Source organism: Schistocerca serialis, chromosome 6, assembly GCF_023864345.2.
Source record: "Schistocerca serialis cubense isolate TAMUIC-IGC-003099 chromosome 6, iqSchSeri2.2, whole genome shotgun sequence".
Classification (NCBI taxonomy): domain Eukaryota; kingdom Metazoa; phylum Arthropoda; class Insecta; order Orthoptera; family Acrididae; genus Schistocerca; species Schistocerca serialis.
The window spans coordinates 475,567,426-475,591,219 of NC_064643.1; the positions used below are offsets into that span (position 1 = coordinate 475,567,426).

Sequence of the window (23,794 nt, forward strand, 5' to 3'; positions counted from 1 at the left end):
TACAACATGCCATTGCAAGAAACGTGTTGTAAAAGGTATAATGTGCTTAAATTGTAAAACGGTTTTTCATTATTCGTGTGTACTGTCAGTCCTAAAAGGAAACTATGGTTCTGCAATAGCTGTTTCAAAGGCGACTTAGGTCAAAAACCTAATATGAGAAACACCAAAGACGAAGTTATCAGTGCTCTACTGGAAGAGTTTTCAGTTATAAAACATCACGAACACGAACAGTATGAAAAAGAAGCAAAGAGGCTTAGCGTTTTACCTCAAGATACTGTAACTTTTGTTAATAACAGTTCTGTTGTTTATGTTTGTAGAAAGTGCGGGAAAAACACAAACAGTGGTGTAACCTGTTGCGAGTGCGAACGAAAACATCAGTCTAAAACTCCCGTCCATGTCCCAAAACTTTACATTTTAGGCGATAGCCACAGCCGCGGTATTGTCTCACGCATAAATAAAGCTTCAAATGTGAAATCGATGAGCTTTGTAAAGCCTGGGGCGCCCCTCTCAGAAATAAGAAAACTAGTTTTTTCTGAAGAAATAAAAAAGCTGTCTTCGAAAGATTTTGTTGTCCTCTTTGGTGGATCTAATGACATTTATCAAAATGATACATCTAAAGCCTGTTGCGAATTAAACAAGTGTTTATCTGAACTAAGTCATACAAACGTTATCCTCGTAAATATACCACAAAGGTACGACTTGATGTCCTGGTCGTGTGTAAACAAGGAAATTAGTGCCGCCAATGAACTTTTTTCCAGTATATGCAAACAATATAGAAATGTTTCTGTTGTTAATATTAATACCATTGGACGCAGATTCCACACTACTCACGGGCTGCACTTAAATGGCCTTGGAAAGCAACTTGTTACATTAAAGCTAATGGAAATTATTCAGAGACTGCAATACTTACCAACAACATCTTCAGTGGTACCTGTATCATCATCACAGAAAGTATCTCTAGGAGTGACTGATGCAGAATTAGATACAGTAACAGAAAATGCAGCAGAAGTACCTAAAGAAGCAATACTAACAGAAGTAGAATCAACAGCAGCGTCAGAAGAACCACGTTCAGTAACAGCAGAAGTAACTCCTCCAGTATTAGAACGAGCTCCTACAGCAGTAACACCATCTCCCTCACCAGCAGTAACAGCACAAACTACTTCACCAGAAATAGCAGAAGAAACACCATCAGCAACAGCAGAAGCAACTCCTCCAGCAGTAGAACTAGTTCCTATAGCAGCAGCACCATCTCCCACACCAGCAGTAGTAGAACCAACTCCTTTACCAGCAATAGCAGAAACAACTCCTCCACCAGCAGCAACTAAACCAACTTCACCAACAGCAGAAACAGTACAAGCTCCTCCTCCATCACCTTCAAGAGTAGCAGAAAAGAATAGACCAGTCACAGTAAGTAAAGTATCATCTTTGTCTCATGATGAAGTGATACCAAATGATTTGGGAAAACACGTTCCTATAAAACTTGTGGACAGTAAAGTGAAACAAACTTCCAACCGTGTTTCAAACAGACCCAAAAAATTACCTAAGAGAAATGAAGATTTTTTATGGTTTATCCCAAGGAAGTCCAACCGCCACCTAACGTAGATTCCAGGGCTGAAAAAACAATTAAATGTTCTCCATTGCCCCATAATACTGTACTCCTCCCCTCCTGTGACAGTAACTCTATCTTATTTCTGCACTTAAATGTCAGGTCTCTGAAAAATAAAGCTGATGAGCTTGGTATACTATTAAAAAGTAACAAAAGAATGATTTTATGTATAAACGAACATTGGTTAAAGGAAGAGGATATAAAATTGTATGTACCATCAGGTTTCAGATTAGCTACATACTTCTGCAGACCCAGTGAATCCTATGGGGGTTCATCCATATATATTAGCAATGATCTAGACCTAAAGTTTTCTGTTCTTGAAGTTAGTGACCTATGCACTAAAGGTGTTTTTGAAGCAGCTGCTTTTATTATACCTAGTATACAGCTCATAACTGTGTCTTTATATCACACTCCTGAAAGTAATGTAGAACAATTTATAGAACGTTTAGAAAAACTTGTGATCAGTATACAAAAATATACTAAATACAAAATTTTAATCTTTGGGGATCTAAACATAGACATTAGGAAAATGACAGCCAGAAATGTTAATTTAGTAAATATGTTAAGATCCTATAATCTCTTTTGTGCTAATGAAAGTCCTACAAGGCACTCCTCCTGTCTTGACAATCTAATAACAAATGTATACAAATGTGATTTTGAGCTAGGCTTACTTAATGTCGATTACCTGTCAGACCATAGAGGTATATGGGTGAAACTAATTACTAAAAAACCAAAAGAAGACGAGGAACAAACTCAGTGTGTCAGACTATCTACAGATACAAATATTAGCAAGTATAGAGAAGAACTTAAGTCTATAGATTGGAATACTGTTATACATTCCTCCAGAAATGTTGATGAAGCCTTCAGCACATTCCTCAAAATCATTTCTGAAATCTTCCACACATGCTGTCCACTGGTTAAAAAACAAAAAAACAAAAATGTTAGGAAACCTAGCCACTCAACTTTACAGAAGTGGTTTTCACCCCAATTACAAAAACTGAGACTATTGGTAATTACTTGTCACAATAAGGTCAAAAAGGGAGCAGTAGATAAAGAAACTTACAAAAACCTGAAAAGAAAATATAGATCTGAAATTAAAATAGCCAAGTATAAGGCAAATAGTGATTTCATTAAAAAATCACACAATAAATGTAAGGCTGCATGGAAAGTAATAAAAGCAGAGCTAGGTATGGATATAAACTACAAAGACAACACAAATGCTGCTAACGTCACTGCTGATGATTTCAATCACTTTTTTGTCAACTCTGCCAATCTTAGCCTTCCAACCCATAGCAACCAGAATTCCAATTCAACACATACACCTATTTCTCACCCCATATCTGGCAGAAATTTTCAACAAAACATTACAAACATAGTGTCAGCTTGTAAATGGAGAGAAGTACAAGTAACTGATATAATTAAAGCAACCTCTAAATTAGGATACTCTAGATCTGAAGATGTGTATGGCCTGTCAAACTATGTAATTAAAAAAGTTGTAGATCTCATAACATACCCCCTTTGCATACTGATAAACTGGATGCTCTCGAGTGGACACTTTCCAGAATGTCTCAAAAAAACAGTTGTCATACCATTATACAAAAAGGGTGACAAGTCCTGTATCAATAATTATAGACCAATCTCACTTGTGCCTATTCTTTCAAAAATAATAGAACATTGCATAATGCAGCAAATATGCATACACCTATCAGACAATAATATATTAAATGATTCTCAGTATGGATTCAGGTCAAACTTATCAACAGTCAAAGCAGTTGAAAACCTTATCTCTTTTGTACTAAGTGCATTTGAGTCAGAATTATCTGCTGAAGCCATTCTAATTGACTTGAGTAAGGCTTTCGACTCAGTTAACCACAAATTATTATTAGATAAACTGTGTTGCTATGGAATCAAACACCTGGAACTCTCACTAATTGAATCATACCTCAGCAATAGAAAACAAATAGTAAAGCATAATGACCAACAGTCACAGACTTTAAGTATAAAACGAGGTGTTCCTCAGGGCTCAGTGCTTGGCCATCTACTATTTATATTGTTTGTAAATGACTTTCCGAACAACTTACCCTGTAAATCTATCCTCTATGCTGATGACACAACATTAGCTAATTCTGGAAAGGATATCAACATATTGAAGGAGGAAAGTGAAGAGTGTCTCAAAATATCTAATATGTGGTTTAAAGCTAATGACTTATCTATGAACCCTGAAAAGACTGTCAAGATAATCTTCAGTTTATCAAACAGTAACATGGAGTTATCATCTGTTAAACTACTAGGAATACACATTGACTCAAAATTAATTTGGGACACACATACAGATTATGTATGTCGAAAGCTATCACGAGTTATCTACCTACTAGCCAAACTACACACATGTGTTACACAAGATTTATTGCTTCAGTCATACTATGCCTTCTTTCATTGCCATCTACAATATGGCATTCTTTTATGGGGTAACTCTCCAGGAGCCAAAAAAATTTTCACTTGGCAGAAGAAAGCAATTAGACGTTTGTACGGAATCACAGACAACAAGACCTCATGTAGACCTTATTTTAGAGACTTAAAAATTCTCACAGTCCCATCTCTTTACGTATATTGTTGCCTATTAAACATAAAAGAAAACTTAAACAACTACACTATAAGGAAATCGGTTCATCAACACAATACTCGACAAACAAATATGATTGATATACCCACAACCAGGCTTAAGAAAACCCAATCTAGCTATGAATACATAGGCATAAAATTATTCAACACTTTACCCGTACAGGCTCAATTGGTTTCAATGGATATTTTCAAAACTAAAACCAAAGTGTGGATGAAGAAAAATACTTTCTACAGTGTAGAAGAATTTCAGAATAGTTGTAAAGATGATCTAATTTATTGATAAACTAAGGCTTACTATTATGTATAGTTATGGATGTAGAGACAGCTAGCTATAAGCTAATAGGGTACAACACTATCTTTTTTTTTTCCATGTAATATTTTTGCTATATGAAACATAATGTACAAATAGCTATAATACTTCTGACAACATTGATTGCATGTTAATGCTGATAAATTATGGCTTACTGTTATGTATGGATCTAGGTGTAGAGGCTGTTGTAAGCTAATAGTTTACAACATTGCCATATTTTTACTATGTAATATTTTGGTATGTAAAACATAATGTACAAATAGCTGTAACTCTTCTGATGACATCGATTGCATGTAGGTGCTGAAAGATGGATAAAATAAATAAATAAATATATTGCCATCTTTGAGCTCTAGATGTTTAAAAATAAATAGCTCTTCCCACAGATCTAGTCTCCGTCCTTTGACCTGTCTATGTAGGATAACCGTGTCTTCTAACTGTTTAGGCGTATGGCCGGTTATCAAGAGGTGTTCAGCAAAGGTAGAGTTGCGAATATTTGTTCCTTTTTTACCTAAAAGATGTTCTTTATATCGTGTTTTCACAGCTCTGCCGGTTTGACCAATATAATAAGAGGGGCAGTTATTACAGGTTAGCTTGTAAATACCTGAATTAGAAAACCAATCGCTGGCAATCTCTACTGACTGTACAAGATTTCTTTTTAAACTGTTATCTGTAGAAAAGGAGGCGTTACAGTTATATTTTTTATTTAGAAGACGTTTAATCCTATACGATAAGTTACCCAGGAAAGGGATGGAAATAAATTTTTTAGTTTCTGTGGTATCCGTGGGGAGAATATTTCTCAAAGTCGAACATTTTTGGGAGATTTTCTTATTGAGCAGGTAATCGATCATATTCTGGTTATACCCATTATTAACCGCAATCGCTTTGATGACATTCAATTCCTTTTTTTGATCCGCAGGTGATAAAGGAGTGGTTATCATCCGGTGAATGGCGGAATGAAAAAATGCCAATTTATGAGCTTTTGGATGGGTTGAGTCAGCAGGAATGACATTATCTGAATATGTTTCCTTGCGGAAGATATTAAAATGGAAGGAATTATCTTCTATAGAAATTGTTAAATCGAGAAAATTAAGTTCACGTTTATCATTTTGAAGTTCTTTTGTGAAGGAAATTTTTTCATGTAAACCGTTGAAAGTGTTAAAGAGATGCTCTAACTCATGATCAGTGCCATCAAAAGCAATGAAAATGTCATCAACATACCGTGCATAATAGCGGATTTTGTGGCGTAATTCTGAACTTGAATTGAAGAACGTTGTTTCCAGGGCGTTAATGAAAACCTCTGCTAGAATACCGGCGAGGGGGCTACCCATTGCTAGACCATCTGGCTGTACATACATTTTCCCATTAAATGTGAAGTAATTGTATTTTAAAATGACCTTAAGCAAACCAATGAGTTCGGCAATCTGAGTTTCACTTAATTTTTTATGTTTCAGAAGATTCTCTTTTACATGGTCTATGGTTTCATCAACCGGAACATTTGTGTAAAGGCTGACGATGTCAAAGGACACCAGTCTAGTGTCAGGTGTACAACTTATAGATTGAATATTGTTAATTAATTCCTTACTGTTTTTTACAGAAAAATTATTTTCAAATGTGAAAGCATCTTTAATTTTAAAAGTGATAATACAGCAGACAACAGTGTTAAGCACCTATTTTACGATAGAGTACTAAATAAAACCAATATTTCTTTTACGCAGGCCGAAAATGACTTGTTGTGTAAAGGCCTTAAATATAACTTGCCTGCTAAACTCGATAAATATCCAGTTATTTGTAATCTCATTGTAGATCTAAAAATCGGTTTAGAATCTCTGAAATTAGAGAAAACGGAGCAAGTCAAATGTGCCTACGAATGTAACAACATAATAGAAAAAGAAATTAAATTATCTCCTAATAAGCAATCGGGCGAATATAGTATAATAAAAAGCATTAATCATAAACTTAGAGAGCACGACGCCTTAGTCACTAAGAGTGACAAAGGGAACACCGTGGTCGTGGCTTACAAAAATGAATATATAGAGAAGACTGTAAAGTTTTTTGAGGAAAACGACATCACTGAGGTTACTGTAGATCCTACTACTGAACTGCAAAATGAAATCCGGCGTACTTTAACGAATTCCGTCAGCTTGTTTAATAAGTTCCAAAAGAAAGGGCTTATAAATATGAACCCTAAACCACCAGTGCTCAGAAGTCAGTTTAAATTGCATAAACAAAATCACCCGATCCGCCCTATAGTGAATGGTATAGGTAGTCCACATCACACACTTGCTAGGCGCCTCCATTTTAAAATTAAAGATGCTTTCACATTTGAAAATAATTTTTCTGTAAAAAACAGTAAGGAATTAATTAACAATATTCAATCTATAAGTTGTACACCTGACACTAGACTGGTGTCTTTTGACATCGTCAGCCTTTACACAAATGTTCCGGTTGATGAAACCATAGACCTTGTAAAAGAGAATCTTCTGAAACATAAAAAATTAAGTGAAACTCAGATTGCCGAACTCATTGGTTTGCTTAAGGTCATTTTAAAATACAATTACTTCACATTTAATGGGAAAATGTATGTACAGCCAGATGGTCTAGCAATGGGTAGCCCCCTCGCCGGTATTCTAGCAGAGGTTTTCATTAACGCCCTGGAAACAACGTTCTTCAATTCAAGTTCAGAATTACGCCACAAAATCCGCTATTATGCATGGTATGTTGATGACATTTTCATTGCTTTTGATGGCACTGATCATGAGTTAGAGCATCTCTTTAACACTTTCAACGGTTTACATGAAAAAATTTCCTTCACAAAAGAACTTCAAAATGATAAACGTGAACTTAATTTTCTCGATTTAACAATTTCTATAGAAGATAATTCCTTCCATTTTAATATCTTCCGCAAGGAAACATATTCAGATAATGTCATTCCTGCTGACTCAACCCATCCAAAAGCTCATAAATTGGCATTTTTTCATTCCGCCATTCACCGGATGATAACCACTCCTTTATCACCTGCGGATCAAAAAAAGGAATTGAATGTCATCAAAGCGATTGCGGTTAATAATGGGTATAACCAGAATATGATCGATTACCTGCTCAATAAGAAAATCTCCCAAAAATGTTCGACTTTGAGAAATATTCTCCCCACGGATACCACAGAAACTAAAAAATTTATTTCCATCCCTTTCCTGGGTAACTTATCGTATAGGATTAAACGTCTTCTAAATAAAAAATATAACTGTAACGTCTCCTTTTCTACAGATAACAGTTTAAAAAGAAATCTTGTACAGTCAGTAGAGATTGCCAGCGACTGGTTTTCTAATTCAGGTATTTACAAGCTAACCTGTAATAACTGCCCCTCTTATTATATTGGTCAAACCGGCAGAGCTGTGAAAACACGATATAAAGAACATCTTTTAGGTAAAAAAGGAACAAATATTCGCAACTCTACCTTTGCTGAACACCTCTTGATAACCGGCCATACGCCTAAACAGTTAGAAGACACGGTTATCCTACATAGACAGATCAAAGGACGGAGACTAGATCTGTGGGAAGAGCTATTTATTTTTAAACATCTAGAGCTCAAAGACGGCAATATACTGAATGATCAGTTGAACCTTGCCTGTAAACAATTTTTCGAAGGCTTTAAACCCGTACTGTTTAATATATAACATTAATGCTAGTAACCTCAGTAGTCTATTTCCTCAGGAAGCTATAATGCACTTTCAAATCTTTCAGTTTACTACCGTTCATATAATGTGTTCTTCTCACGATGTATGGCTGCCACTACAGCGGCCCTCATGTAATTTTCTCTTATTCTATATTACGTAGTAACTGGATTGTAGACCAGGTCTCGTAATTTTCTTAAAAGCCATTACTGATTGTTCTTGATGTTTGACTTATATATGTTCTATGGGCTTCACTAATATGGTAATATAACTTTTATATTTTGGCTATATAGACCACTGCATGTAACTCACGGCGGAAGCGCCACCTGTCTTTTTGATGTATGTATCTACGTTATTGTTCCTATACCTCCCACAATGTCATAACGGGAGTGTTAAATGCTTGCCATTTTATTTATTATCACTCTATTTAAGAACGCATTTAATATTGATGTTTCAAATGTTACTTCAGTACGCCTATCGGCACATAGTTCGCGACATGAGCGCCACCTGCCCTGGCCGCTGTGCTACTACGCTGGCCGATTTTACTCAGTCGCTTAGGCGCTCTGCAACTTCTATGTACCTATTTTATTTGTCTGACAAACCCTGTTTTCAGGGCTATATTTTATATGATTAATGTAACTATGCAGATGTTTGCCTAAACGATAAGGACATATCACTTCATGCTGTTATAATACTGTAAGTACCAAGAACCTTTCTCACATCTTGTAATACAATATTTTCCTAATATATGTTAAACTTCATTCTTGACTCATGTTTTATACCTTAATATATATTACGATGTTCATTGTCCCCAGGCCGTCTTCTGAAGAAGATAGATTTATATCTATTGAAACCTAGGTAAAGATTACTTTATCCTTTGCAACTGGTCGGCTGCTCTTAGTCTGATTTACGTGGAACCGTTGCTGTAGCGCAGCTATGTTTAAAGTACAACTAGTCAGGGTACTAATACTCCCACGAGAGACTTACTCGTGATCTTCTTCGTAAACACACTGCGCTCTTCCCGAATTCTCACTATAAATCGAAAATTCGCCTTTACTACAACAGGTTTACATGTAGAATAATAGGCTGAAACCTTATGACCATTGCTTAAGAAAGTGTTGGCGCACCTCTGACATGCAGTATAGCAGACGTTCTTCGGAGCCTGTACATAGGCGTACGATGTCATATGTATGTTTCTAGAGATATGGGGCACCAAACGTTTAGCGCACAGGTCACGCAATTCCCGTAAATTACAAGTCGGTGGTTGATGCGCACGGATCTAATGCCAGATAGTGCCCCAGAAGTGTTACATTGGATTCAGCTCGGTGTATTTGGTGCCCAAGACATCAACGCGCGAGTTCACTATTATGTTTTCCAAACCACTGTAGTAGCAACTGGCCTTGTAACACAGTTATCTTGTGGGAGGATGCCATCATCATCGGGCACGACAACGAGCCTGAAGTGTTACACTTGGCAGGCAATAGTGCTCACGTAGTGCACAGCTTTCATGGTACTTCGATTATTACCTAAGGTACCTTGGAAGCCGAGGTTGATGTCCTCCATAGCACAATACTGCTCCCACCGTGGTCAGGAGCATGTTTAGAGAAGTTGCTCGTCTGGATGACGGTGTTTCTCTCGAATGCGACCATCGAGAGGATATAACAAGAAACATAATTCATCCGACCACACGACACACTCCCATTAATCCACTGTCTAATTTCAGTGCTCCAGTGACCACTGCCGTCGTTACTGTCGACGTGGTTAGGTTAACATAGGATCACGCACAGGCTGCCTGCTGCGGATAGCCGTGCACTGTACAGTGATGTGATACACTAGTGCCAGCACTATGTACTCTGTACAGAATTCCCACAGATCGCCGTATACCCTGTTTTACAGAGCTGGTGATGCTCTGACATCGACTTTCTGTGATAAGGCGTGGACGTCCAACAACTCGTGGCTACAACGTCCTACAACCGCATTTCATTGATGCTCACGACAGTAGCACGTGAACAGCCGTCTAGCTACGCTGTTATCAAGATGCTTGTTCCCAAGCGCCGGGCCATAAGACTCTGGCCATTGTCAAAGTCGCTCATGTCAGTGGATTTTCCCATTTGCGGCCCGTATCTTCGCTAGAACAGCTCGATATGCAAATGGTTAAATCGGCTCTAAGCACTATTGGACTTAACATCTGAGGTCAACAGTCCTCTACAACTTAAAACTACTTAAACCCAACTAACCTAAGGACATCACACACATCCATGCCCGAGGCAGGATTCGAACCTGCGACCGTAGCGGTCGGGCGGTTCCCAACTGAAGCGCCTACAACTTCTCGGCTACATCGGCCGGTTCAACTGGACCTGCGACTCTGCTCATTTCATAAACTTCGCTTACCATGTCACAAGCCATCAAAGCTACCAGGCTATATTTAATCATGCAATGTGCAGTGATCATAATGCTTTGCGTGATCATTGTATTTTCAGCCCATCTCACGCCCCATCGTGATGTTACCCCTGGACACAGAATCTACAAACGTAGCACTAATTTCATACCGAGAACATCCACACAAAAAGATGACGCGTGGCTAAGGCACTTGATTGACATCTAAGAGAAACGGAGTTCAAGTCCCTGTTCAGCCTCTTTTGTTGTTGTTGTTGTGGTCTTCAGTCCTCAGACTGGTTTGATGCAGCACTCCATGCTACTCTATCCTGTGCAAGCTTCTTCATCTCCCAGTACTTACTGCAACCTACATCCTTCTGAATCTGCTTAATGTATTCATCTCTTGGTCTCCCTCTACGATTTTTACCCTCCACGCTGCCCTCCAATGCTAAATTTGTGATCCCCTGATGCCTCAGAACATGTCATACCAACCGGTACCTTCTTCTTGTGCCACAAACTCCTCTTCTCCCCAATTCTATTAAACACCTCCTCATTAGTTATGTGATCTACCCATCTAATCTTCAGCATTCTTCTGTAGCACCGTATTTCGAAAGCTTCTATTCTCTTCTTGTCCAAACTACTTCTCGTTCATGTTTCACTTCCATACGTGGCTACAGTCCATACAAATACTTTCAGAAACGAATTCCTGACACTTAAATCTATATTCGATGTTAACAAATTTCTCTTCTTCAGAAACGCTTTCCTTGCCTCTTTTAGGGACTTTCAATTCACTCAAGATTTGTTGTTGCAACAGTGCAAGGAGTACATGAAACGATTATATTTACAGATCAACAGAAAAAGCGGTTCTGAGGTACAAGGTATCGACCCATTGTTAAATACCCGTAACAGTTCGTGGTGTAGCCTCCACAGGCGGCAATTTAGGCCCTGAATCTGGCATACAGTCGATCGTACAGACGGCGAATGCTGTTATGGGATGCATCATGACACGCCTGCTTGACCTGTTCACGTAGTTCTGTAAGAGTTGTTGGTTGACGAGTCGTACGACTCTCCTCTCGTCCCATCATGCCCCACACGTGTTCGCTTGGAGACAAGTCCGCAGATTGCGCTGGCCAGGAAAGTTGCTGCACGTCTTGCAGGGCATGCTTAGTTTCAAGGGTAGTGTATGTGCGAGTATTATCCGTTTAGAATAACACATCTCCTTTCTGTTGCAACAACGGCAAAAGAACGACCCTAACAACGTTCTGAACATATCGAGTGTTCGTTAGCGCTCCCTCCAGAAACGCCAAAAGAGAACGAGAGTCATTGCTTATCGCAACCTAGACCATACGGCCTGGGGTGTGGTCAGTGTGTCTTGGATGAATACACTCTACGAGACAGCGCTCTCCAGGTCTACGTCGTACGCTCAAACATCACTAGCGTGCAGGCAGAATCTTGCTTTCATCGCTGCAGACTAACGCGGGCCATTCCATCTTCCAAGTGCTGCCATCTGACGGCGGCAGCCGAGCCGTGCACGCCGGTGCTGTCGTGCGAGTGGAAGGTGGGGTAGAGGTAGTCCCACTGCTAATAACCGGTTCGCAACGGTTCGTGTTGACACGTTTGGGCTTTCAAGCCACTTATCCGTACACGTAAATTGAAGGTTTGGGGGGGGGGGGGGAGGGAGGAAGGAAAGGAGAGGGGAAGGATGATGCTGTCAGCTGCATTAGGACATTACGCGGACTCGGCGGCGACGAGTGAAAACGTATACCTGACCGGGATTCGAACCCGGGCCTCTTGCTTTCTAGGCTGTGCTGTGGTAGCTGTACAATCTGTCGCTGCTGCCCTTACAATCTTGCCGGCGCCTGTGCTATGTCGACGTCCAGAACCTCGTCTACGGCTGTAAGAATGTTCATGTGACCAGTAATACCAAAGTCATTACACAACTGAACCAGCACGTTCAACTTGTGTGGTAGTTCTCCAAAAGGGCCGCCCCTCCGCTCGGAAGGGCACAATTTCAGGCCTTTCAAACTCGCTCAGTTGGCTGTAGCAAGCAAGAGTCCGTCTTTGAGGCATGGTCGCCTGCGTGCTTGCTTCACACGTTTGCGCCAGACTGAGGCTTCTGGCAGTGAGCATTCTCCATTAAAAGGTAGACACAAAAGGCTCTCTGGTAGCTATGCTACTACGCTATCTGTTGTCGGACGACGTTGAAACCATTATCAGTACATCGACTATCCCTCAGGTGGCATATGCCATCATCGGATTAAAATCAAATGGTTCAAATGGCTCTGAGCACTATGGGACTCAACTGCTGAGGTCATAAGTCCCCTAGAACTTAGAACTACTTAAACCTAACTAACCTAAGGACAACACACACATCCATGCCCGAGGCAGGATTCGAACCTGCGACCGTAGCGGTCGCGCGGTTCCAGACTGTGGCGCCAGAACCGCTCGGCCACCAGCGGCCGGCGGGTTAAAATCGACGTTGCCTTTTCAGGTGTACTAAATTTTTCCACCGGTGTAGGTTTGTGTTTCCCTAACTCTACTAACGTCAATGCTAGATGAGGGCATGGCTGGCATCCCTCCCGACTTTCGTGCTATTTGAATCTTCGTTGCGTCTATAATGATGCCATTATAAACGTCCTATTAGAGTTTTCGCTCCGTCCCTAATGACATCATCATAGGTGGAACATTAAATGCTATTTTTCTTTGCCTCTCTCAAATTAGTCCACATGCTTATCCTATTATTGCTTTCATCTGCATTTAAGGTAAACTGCAACTTACTAAAAACCAATTTGATATTATTTCTCAATAGTTCTAAAGTACATAAACGTCGACAATGAAACTTTCCCGCACACAGCACTGCTGTCAAAGAAATATTTTATTTTATTGCTATTTGAATAAGGGGAGAACGAAACAGACTTCACGCACCTCGTGCAGCACTCTCGACCCTATCTCTTTATCTGGATTGCTCTCGGCCTCAAGGAAACACGTGGGGTTGTATCAGCTGACAGGCTCTCAGCCAACGACGTGATCGTGAAGGTACTCCGATACCATATCATTCTTATCTGTAGATAGTGTGCACTGCCGAACAAACGTTTCAGATGCGAATTCCCCGCAGTATGCTTCCACGATTTGAGAGACATCATTTGTGAAAACCACGAGCTACATTCACACTAGGGGCTCTCCATTTTTTTTTCGAAGAGAAATTTTTTTCTGTCTATGATCGCCATTCCACCTGCTCCAGCTTGCGAAGGGTACCACTATCTACGGCCATACGACTTGTCCGGCGTAGCAGGAAATTTACTCGCTAATCAGTCTGTTGGTAAAAATCGTATCAAGATCCCAACAACCTTTACAATGTTTTCCTAAGATCCCAATCTCGAAAAAACTTGAAAATTTTCTCCATATTTCTATCCGTGTCCGAGTTACGATGGTTCTAAGTTACGCCACAGGTACGCGCAATATACGCACGTAAAATCCGGTGTGAGGCGAAAACGTGGTTAACAGAAGTGACGTAGCTCGGAGAAATATGCTGTAAAGTGTCTTCCTTATCATCAGGGAACCCCATGTTGCATTACTGTAGCACATGCATTTTTTTTTTTTTTTTTTTTTTTTTTTTTTTTTTGCAGTTAAAATCCGGTATGAGGTGTAAAATTGATTTTGCGTTTTTTCAATTTCACCTAAGTAAACTATCTAAATTTTACTCACCAATAAATGTCTTTTCGTACGAGTAACATGCTCTGATGCAGCAAGGGAAAGGGGGGAACCAACGGAAACATGCTCCTATCGGAAACCAAAAAAATCGAATATGTTCCTGTTTATTTAATAAGGTGTGACTGGAAAGTGGAGTACCAACTGCCTCATTCTACCTCCCTCAGCATCTTTAAAAATTTTCCTGGAACGTTTTTCATGCGAACATATTTAAGCTTTTTTATGCTGAGAAAGAAGAAGACAGTGTCAAGAAGATGGAAAACTAATAAATATTGGAAGATGGTAGGCAGTGGCTGTGTTACAGAAAGAGCGAAGGATACAATGTCAGTGCGGGAGAAAGAAAGGGACAAAGTTGTCGTCGAAAATAGTTGACAGTGAAGGAGACAGTACTATGGGGATCCTGGGGGTGTAGAGGGAGGTGGGACAGCGGGGACACGAATAAAGAGAAAGAGATACTACAAGTCGGTGAGAGCCAGTGATAATAAGAGAGAGAGAGAGAGAGTATATGACAATGGCAACGAGGAAGAGAGAGATAGTGACAGTGAGATGAGGCAGCAGCTGTGGAGATGGGAGGAATGAGATATTAGTGGTAAGATAGAGCAAGAGGGAGACACTGACAGTGAGAGGAAACTCTGGTAGTAGAGCAGAACGGAGGGGACTGTGGCTGTGACACGGGAGACAATGACAGAGAGACACAGAGAGACAATGACAATGAGTTGAGCTGAATGTAGATGGGTACGATCGGTTTAAGCGATGGACTAGTGGAGTTACAGTGAGAGGAATTAGACGGGGTATGAGGTAAGCTGCATACTAAAGAAAATTGCGAATATGTTCCCATGTCAAAATTTTCGGGAACATTTTTCTAGAGGCTGAGGAAAATAGAATGAAGCAGCAGGTATCCTACAGGGTGTTTTTAAATGAATGTCGGTATTTTAACGATTTATAATATTTATTACATTAAACTTACAGTTATAAATGACATGTCAAATGAAACAGCAACTCAAACAGTTTTACCAAGAACGTTATAAATGCCACCTCACTGGCATAGCGAAGTACGCGATTGGTTGAACTTCACTGTACCCAAGCACTGGATAGGCTGCAAGAGGCCTCCACCTTCACCCGACCTAACGCCAAGCGATTTTTTCCTTTGGAGCTTCATCAAGGATGTGTATGTGCCTCCACTACCAGCAGACCCCCTGAATTAAGAAACCGGGCTGAAGCAGCTGTTGCTACAATCACTGAAGACACACTTATCAACGTTTGGGAAGAACTCGACGATAGACTTGATGTGTGCCGTGTGACAGATGGCGCTCACATCGAACATTTATAAGGTTCATGGTAAAACTGTTTGAGTTGCTCTTTCATCTGACATATCATTTATAACTGTAAGTTTAATATAATAAATATTGTAAAGCGTTAAAACCCTGATATTCATTTATAAACGCCCTGTACTTTTCAGTCAGTGTCTTTTAAATAACAGTAACATATTCGCATTTTTCGTACTCCGACAGGAGCATTTTTCCGCTAGTAGCGTGTTGGTCCATCTTTGGAAGGCAATTTAGCAGCGATTCTGTGTAGAATAGATTCAAGCCCCTCATAAGTTTCGAGAGGTATTTGGCATCAGATGTCTGGTCACGCAGATGAAGGAAATGTCAGGTTACGAAATTCCATATTGCCACAACTACTCTCAGGAGTCATTGAAGAAGTTATCAAATCGTTAAACTCAGGAAATGGAGAAGAACTACATATCTGTTAATGGAAATTATCTGATTCACGTTCGCTTTGCTGATAACTTTGTAGTCTTTACCTCCAGTATAGATAAGCTTCAGTGGCAAATGAAAGAATTTAATAGCACAACTTTGTAAGTGCGCTTGAAAATCAGTTCCAGTAAAACTATAATAATGAACAACCAACGCACTGAAAAGAAAATGTTACATATTAGTAGAAGGTATGTGGCCAGTGGATGAGTTTCTGTGTATAGGGCAGCTAAGGACAGAGTAGATGCACAGGGGTAGAAATTAAGAGAAGATTAAAAATGACTGCATTCCTTTGGTATACTTAAATGTGCTATCAACACGATGCCTCCAGTGTGTCTTAAAACGACAGTTTACAATCAGCTTATGACCGTGAGGTTTGGACTTTTAATGCGAAAACCACTGAGCTTCATGGTGGGATTTACGAGGGGCGTTCAACAAGTAATGCAACATAGTTTTTTCTCCGCCAATTTATGCTGAAAAAATTCGGAATTTTTTGTAGGATATTGTGGAATATTCCCGCTTCCGCCCCTGTATTTTCATGAAGTCCCGATAGGTGGCGGCACTGTAAGTGGCCTTCAAAATGGCGTCTGTAACAAGGGGTTCATTTCAAGCAGGGAGCTGTCATTGAGTTTCTTTTGGCGGACAACCAGAGTATCGCAGATATCCGTAGGCACTTGCAGAATATTTACGGACATCTGAAATTGAACAAAAGCACGGTGAGTCGTTGGGCGAGGTGCCTGTCATCTCGCAAAAAGGCCCGCAAACTTGTCTGCTCTGTTGCGTGCTGGCCGGCCAACACAAAACATTGACTCCTGCAATGTTGGAACTGGGGACACTCTCGTTCGAAGTGATCGATGGATCAAAATCACCTCGGTGCACAACTGCACGTCTCTGTTGGTGGTGCTGGCACACTCGTCCACCACTTGCGGTACTCGAAGATGTGCGCCCCTTGGGTTCCTCGCCATCTATGAACCTTCCGACCTCTATGTGTTTGGCCCAATGGAGGATACACACCACGGGAAACAGTATGTGGATGATGAGGAAGTTATTGTTGCAGCAAGACGTTAGCTCCAACGTCGACCAGTAGAGTGGTATCGTATGGGCATACAAACCCTCCCAGTAAACAGACAACCTTGTAGGTGGGGCAACCACAGCTATGAGTATTCATCTTGAGTATTTATAACCGCTTCAGCTATATTTTGGTCCCTCATTACTGTACCACTACCGTTTTCATGACGTTAAAGCCACATCTTCAGGTGACGTATGACTAAAACATTAAAGCGGTAAAACTCGGAATCCTCTTTCTCGTCATTCGTTGTCCGTCAAAATAAAACACCGCTAAAAGACTTGGCATACCGTCTTTTAGCGGTCTTTTGTTTTGACGGACAACGAACGTTACGAAAAATGATTCCAAGCTTTACCGCTCAAATGTTTTAATCATATATTATTTGAAGATGTGTCTTTAACGCCACGAAACCAGTGGTGGTACAGTAATAAAGGACCAAAATGCAGCTGAATCGGTTATTAATACCTCCCAGTAAGGTGGGATAAGGCCGTCGCATTGAACAGAGTTTCTGTTGGAGAACAGATATTTGTAGACAAAAGAGTGGGGTCATATAGTGTACAAGAATCCTGAGTAAAACTAAACTGTTGTCAGAAAAAAACGTGTAGCATCAAATAACGAACGCCCCTCATAGTAGGAAAGACCGGTTATTAAACTAAAGGTTCAGGCAACACACTGGAACAGAGGACGTAGTTTTAGCCACAGTGAAAATTAAATAAATGTGCCGGGTGTGGGACATGTAGCTAGGCGAATAGATACTAAATTGAGAAAGGATTCCACGAGGCAGTACATAGTGCGTGGTGGTGACTTAATAGAAGGTGGCTGGATTACAGCATAAACCATACAGGAGACACAAGTATTCGTGTAACTAGGGAGCATAATGCACGGAAAATTCTAGAGGGGGGTGTCAAATCAAATGCCAGATGAAGATAATAATGTTTCTATGTAACACATATGAACAATATACTACCAAGGAAACATCACCAACCTGACCTCATAGTTTAAGTTGCTGCAGAATACCAAAACGAAGATATTAGTCAAATATTATTGAACGCATGCGGCGTGAGGTTGATATATTCGAGTAGAATAGCATGTGGTCTAAAACAACATTTCATAAAACGCTGGACAGCTGTATCCACTCCTTACTTCCTCTTTCCTCCACTGCAACATCCTGCGAATAGGGGAGCTCTCGTTGGTATAAAAGGTACGCACGAAGTTTAAAACCATTACATTCAGGAGGTCATAACTGCGTACTATCAGAAATACGGCCCATGTTTTCCTGTGAAATCGATTGCTGAGGCTGACATTTTGAAAGTGTACGTTTTTCTACACAAAATATGATGTCGAGTTGGTGATGTTTCTTTGTTCGTATTACTGAGAATAGGTCGAGTATTTTTAATTTAAATTGCTTCAATTTTGTATCCAAGGTTCTCGCGAGTCCAACCGGATCCGATCGTCGAAGTTCCACGATATTTCGGCCAATAACCGTTCCGCCATCATCAGGTGGTGCTGATGGAATGATCTGTCTGCGCTTGTCCATGGTATTTATGTCCGCGGGGTCTCGAGTCGTACCCCGGCGTGGACGGTTATTCGCCGAAATATCTTGGATCTTTGACGATCGGATGCGGCTGAACACCCGAGAACCTTGGATACAGCACATTCACCGGAAAAGCCTCAGATCACACATTGCTTTAATTTTATTATTATTTTCACATAACTGAAAAATAGTACATGTTATTACTATTCACGTTTTGGTCTTACTGCATCATGCAATGTACCAGGATCATTTTCACAGTTTTGTTTTAGCTGTTCTTTGTATCCATATCACTTTCATTCTCTCCGTATGGATTCTTTTGCGCCAGTCACATGAAACTGAACCGATCTTGCTTGGATTTTCTACATGGACAACTGCCTAGTCATAAATTAGTTGCCTAAAATTTTTTCTGTCTAATACATAAATTTTTGTTATCCCTGCTGCCTTTAGCTCTTCAATTTGTTGCACTGATCCATTTTATTATTTCAGTTTTAGTTTTAGTGTAAATTTCGAATTACGCAAACTGTCTAGTTAACTTGGTTGATTCCATTCTTTTAATATGTCCACAACATTATGGCCTTCGATTTCCCGTGTTCGAATAAATGCTGGTGTACTTTTCAGTTTATTAATTTTGCTCTTAGTCTGTAAGTCCATTTTTCGATATGATCTGGCTGTAAAATTTTCCTTATTATTTTTTGGTTTCTGTTTTAGATTTCTTCGGTTTCTCTCATTCTGTTTAAAAGAGAAATTACAGTTTGCTAAAGGCACTCCGGTTTGATGACTGTGTTTTAGTGTCTCATTTTTTTGTATTTTGAAATGGCAGCTAAGGTGTACGAGATGGAAGATGAATATTGAAATTTTAAGGAAACTACGTTACAGCTCGTACGAACATGATATGCGCAAATCCAGGTACACCAACAAAATCTCAGTTATGATACGAGCTCACTGCATTTTCAAGAATAGTTATAAGATAAATATTGAGAAAGTTGAATTTGTTTTTAATTATGATAAATTATAAAATTAAAACCATTGGACCTATATGATCATATGAAGTACGAAACAGAAGTTGACAACGGCGGTAAACACCGCTAGTAGCTGCTTTTGAAACTATATATAGAAGAATTTACACAAAGGTTATTAAAAATTGATATGCAAATGTGACAGTGCTATAAATCCTACACAATTTCACGTAGTATGAAGACAGCATGAGTTTCCCAGATATTACCTAATTTTCTTAGTTAAAGAGTAACCTGTGTTTACTATCTGATATGTTTTAATTATTTAGTAATGTAAATATCATTAATAATAATTAATAAATCATAATTAATAAAATTGCATAAAACCACCATTGTACTGAGATTTATAACGACTGGTGCATGTTTTATCGGTGACGCTCAGGCTGACGAGCTATAGTTTATGACGCTACTGATAGTGGAAAACTGCACTTTCGGACGCTGAGTGTTTGCTGTTTATTTTAGTGAACTAATGTGCTGCTAAATGAACTTTTCTCGCACTTATTTTCGTGTACAATGCTCTGTTCCCACTACACACATTAATAATTATTCAACTGTTTTTCATCTGAATCGCTAATTTATGTGAATGTTGTTCAGTAAATATTTATTTGGTTTGTTAATATGATCCTGTGCATTCATCAATATCATTAATTCTACGCGATTTATCCAGTTATTTCACTTGTTTATAAATTATTCGCGAACTTGTCTGTGCACTTAAGAGGGTTAAGTTTCAATTCCGCACTAAATGTATGGGCTTTAGAGAACTGGTGCTTGGCCTCCCCCTATGATATCACAAAAAGTGAGGTCAACAACTAGGTCTTACGTTTCCCACACCGATAACTGCAAATAAAATTGCCGGTGCTGTCGTATGGACGCGTCAGTGCAGTTATGTTTGAAAGGAGCAACACATAATTTACTTTTCATTTTACTTTTCATACTACTGTTAATTAGCAGAGGTAACGTGTTTTCAACTTCCTGTACTGGATGTAAATCAAAAAGAATGTCTCAGGAGCGCAGGTCATGTGTAACGAATGCAGCAGGAAATTCGAAATATATAAGTAAGTCAATTGTATAGACTTTTAGTCCATATGTTCCCATGAAATTTAGTGTTGCTAAATTTATAGAACTGTACAACAGTCTCATTGTAATACGATGCTGTAAAGCATCTAGGTTAACATGCAAGTGGATTAACAAAGGCGAAAAGTTGGCGAAAATGTTCAATGCTAAATTTGTTACGCAAGAGCAGAAAATGTAACCACGAAGATCTTGGACCGCCACGAGCTCTTTTATCCGTGTAATGAGAATCTTGATGATATCATCGAACACTTCATTTCTGTTATCTTTCTTGTATCCTCGTCTGAGTGCTCTGCTTTGAAGCACCACCATATCTTGGAAAACATCTGAATTGGACCACGAAATGATTTTATCGATATAAGCTTTATTTTCCGAAGTCACTTTCTGAAAATTTCAGCTAAGTGTCCGCTCAAAGTCCAACGAAGAAGCCTGTTATTACAACTGAACAGTTTCATGAGATTTCCTTCACTTCTGCACCACATGTTCAACAGAGACAGTAATATCTCAGAATTTTTGTATAGCGCTGGCTATTGCATAATTCTCTTAAAAGTAGTGGGACGATAAGGTGTCTCCATGGCGATGTTACTAGCTTTCAGGGGTGATGGCTGAAGAGCAAACATGTTTCTTCCAAATGGTGAAACATGGTTCGAAAAGACAAAAGAGAAAACGAGAACATTTAAGATTTTCGGTTTGTCCGCTACTTGAGAAGAACGACAGAGAGAAGCAGGAGGGAAAGGTATTCTTTTAATATCGTTGTTCAAATTCCACAACTTAGATCACTAGTGTTGTTTCATTTATTTGCAGCTATTTTGACAGCGGTCATTAGTATCTTTATTGTCCATTTGCTTTTGCAGACAGTTACTTACAGTAAGTTATTTTAGTTAGCTAATTAGTTAAAGGTTCTATAGACCACTGTCCGACTCTCTGTCGAAATGGAGCGACTGACTTTATAGGTTCCTTATTGTACCATGTGTTTTTGAGAATGTCGGTCTGACTTCTTCCCGTGGAGCTTCATTAAGGACAGGGTTTACGCAACAGCAGTACCACAGAACTTATAACATTTGAAGAATCAGATTCATACTACCACAATAGCAGTGACGATGGACACGCTCGCTCGAGCGTGGGAGAAATTCGAGTATCGATGTGATATTGCTCGTGTCGATGGTGGGCGGCATATTGAACATCTGTAATCTATACCTGAAAGATTCGTAGACATGTGTCCCAAGTTTCATAGTTTTATGTCGTACAGGTTAATAAATACACTCCTGGAAATGGAAAAAAGAACACATTGACACCGGTGTGTCAGACCCACCATACTTGCTCCGGACACTGCGAGAGGGCTGTACAAGCAATGATCACACGCACGGCACAGCGGACACACCAGGAACCGCGGTGTTGGCCGTCGAATGGCGCTAGCTGCGCAGCATTTGTGCACCGCCGCCGTCAGTGTCAGCCAGTTTGCCGTGGCATACGGAGCTCCATCGCAGTCTTTAACACTGGTAGCATGCCGCGACAGCGTGGACGTGAACCGTATGTGCAGTTGACGGACTTTGAGCGAGGGCGTATAGTGGGCATGCGGGAGGCCGGGTGGACGTACCGCCGAAGTGCTCAACACGTGGGGCGTGAGGTCTCCACAGTACATCGATGTTGTCGCCAGTGGTCGGCGGAAGGTGCACGTGCCCGTCGACCTGGGACCGGACCGCAGCGACGCACGGATGCACGCCAAGACCGTAGGATCCTACGCAGTGCCGTAGGGGACCGCACCGCCACTTCCCAGCAAATTAGGGACACTGTTGCTCCTGGGGTATCGGCGAGGACCATTCGCAACCGTCTCCATGAAGCTGGGCTACGGTCCCGCACACCGTTAGGCCGTCTTCCGCTCACGCCCCAACATCGTGCAGCCCGCCTCCAGTGGTGTCGCGACAGGCGTGAATGGAGGGACGAATGGAGACGTGTCGTCTTCAGCGATGAGAGTCGCTTCTGCCTTGGTGCCAATGATGGTCGTATGCGTGTTTGGCGCCGTGCAGGTGAGCGCCACAATCAGGACTGCATACGACCGAGGCACACAGGGCCAACACCCGGCATCATGGTGTGGGGAGCGATCTCCTACACTGGCCGTACACCACTGGTGATCGTCGAGGGGACACTGAATAGTGCACGGTACATCCAAACCGTAATCGAACCCATCGTTCTACCATTCGTAGACCGGCAAGGGAACGTGCTGTTCCAACAGGACAATGCATGTCCGCATGTATCCCGTGTCACCCAACGTGCTCTAGAAGGTGTAAGTCAACTACCCTGGCCAGCAAGATCTCCGGATCTGTCCCCCGTTGAGCATGTTTGGGACTGGATGAAGCGTCGTCTCACGCGGTCTGCACGTCCAGCACGAACGCTGGTCCAACTGAGGCGCCAGGTGGAAATGGCATGGCAAGCCGTTCCACAGGACTACATCCAGCATCTCTATGATCGTCTCCATGGGAGAATAGCAGCCTGCATTGCTGCGAAAGGTGGATATACACTGTACTAGTGCCGACATTGTGCATGCTCTGTTGCCTGTGTCTATGTGCCTGTGGTTCTGTCAGTGTGATCATGTGATGTATCTGACCCCAGGAATGTGTCAATAAAGTTTCCCCTTCCTGGGACAATGAATTCACGGTGTTCTTATTTCAATTTCCAGGAGTGTATATGCGTTCGTAATGTGTGTATTCTTTTTGAAACACCAGTATACCTAAAACAGAGAAACTTAGGCAACATATCAGAAAGAAAGAACAAACATTTATTAAAATAGTGTACATAATGTGCATTTGCAGTTCAGTTTGGACTGGTGTTTAGAGACAGTTCATAACGTAAGTCCCTTGGTAGATACATACTTTGACTATCACTTTGACTGACCTTCGACACTCGGCGTTAACGGTCCCATGACTGGAACTGCTTGGGAACTGATTACTGCAGATGACAACTGTCTGATCACTGCAGCATACTTCGTTGAATTTTACAGGAATCATGTTAGTCTTTAATAATATTTTTGTGAATAGTGATACGCTTTTTATGCTTCGTATA

At 40.6% G+C, this 23,794-nt stretch overlaps 1 protein-coding gene across 1 annotated transcript in view; it reads left to right on the forward strand.

The window, feature by feature from the left end:
- Positions 1 to 879: 879 nt before the first annotated feature.
- The window catches only part of LOC126484929 (trypsin alpha-like), a 151,239-nt gene continuing 128,324 nt past the window's right edge, over positions 880 to 23,794 (forward strand). The window contains exon 1 of the mRNA XM_050108531.1: positions 880 to 1,407. Within this exon, the coding sequence (XP_049964488.1) occupies positions 880 to 1,407 (528 nt within the window). The remainder of the gene's footprint in view (positions 1,408 to 23,794) is intronic.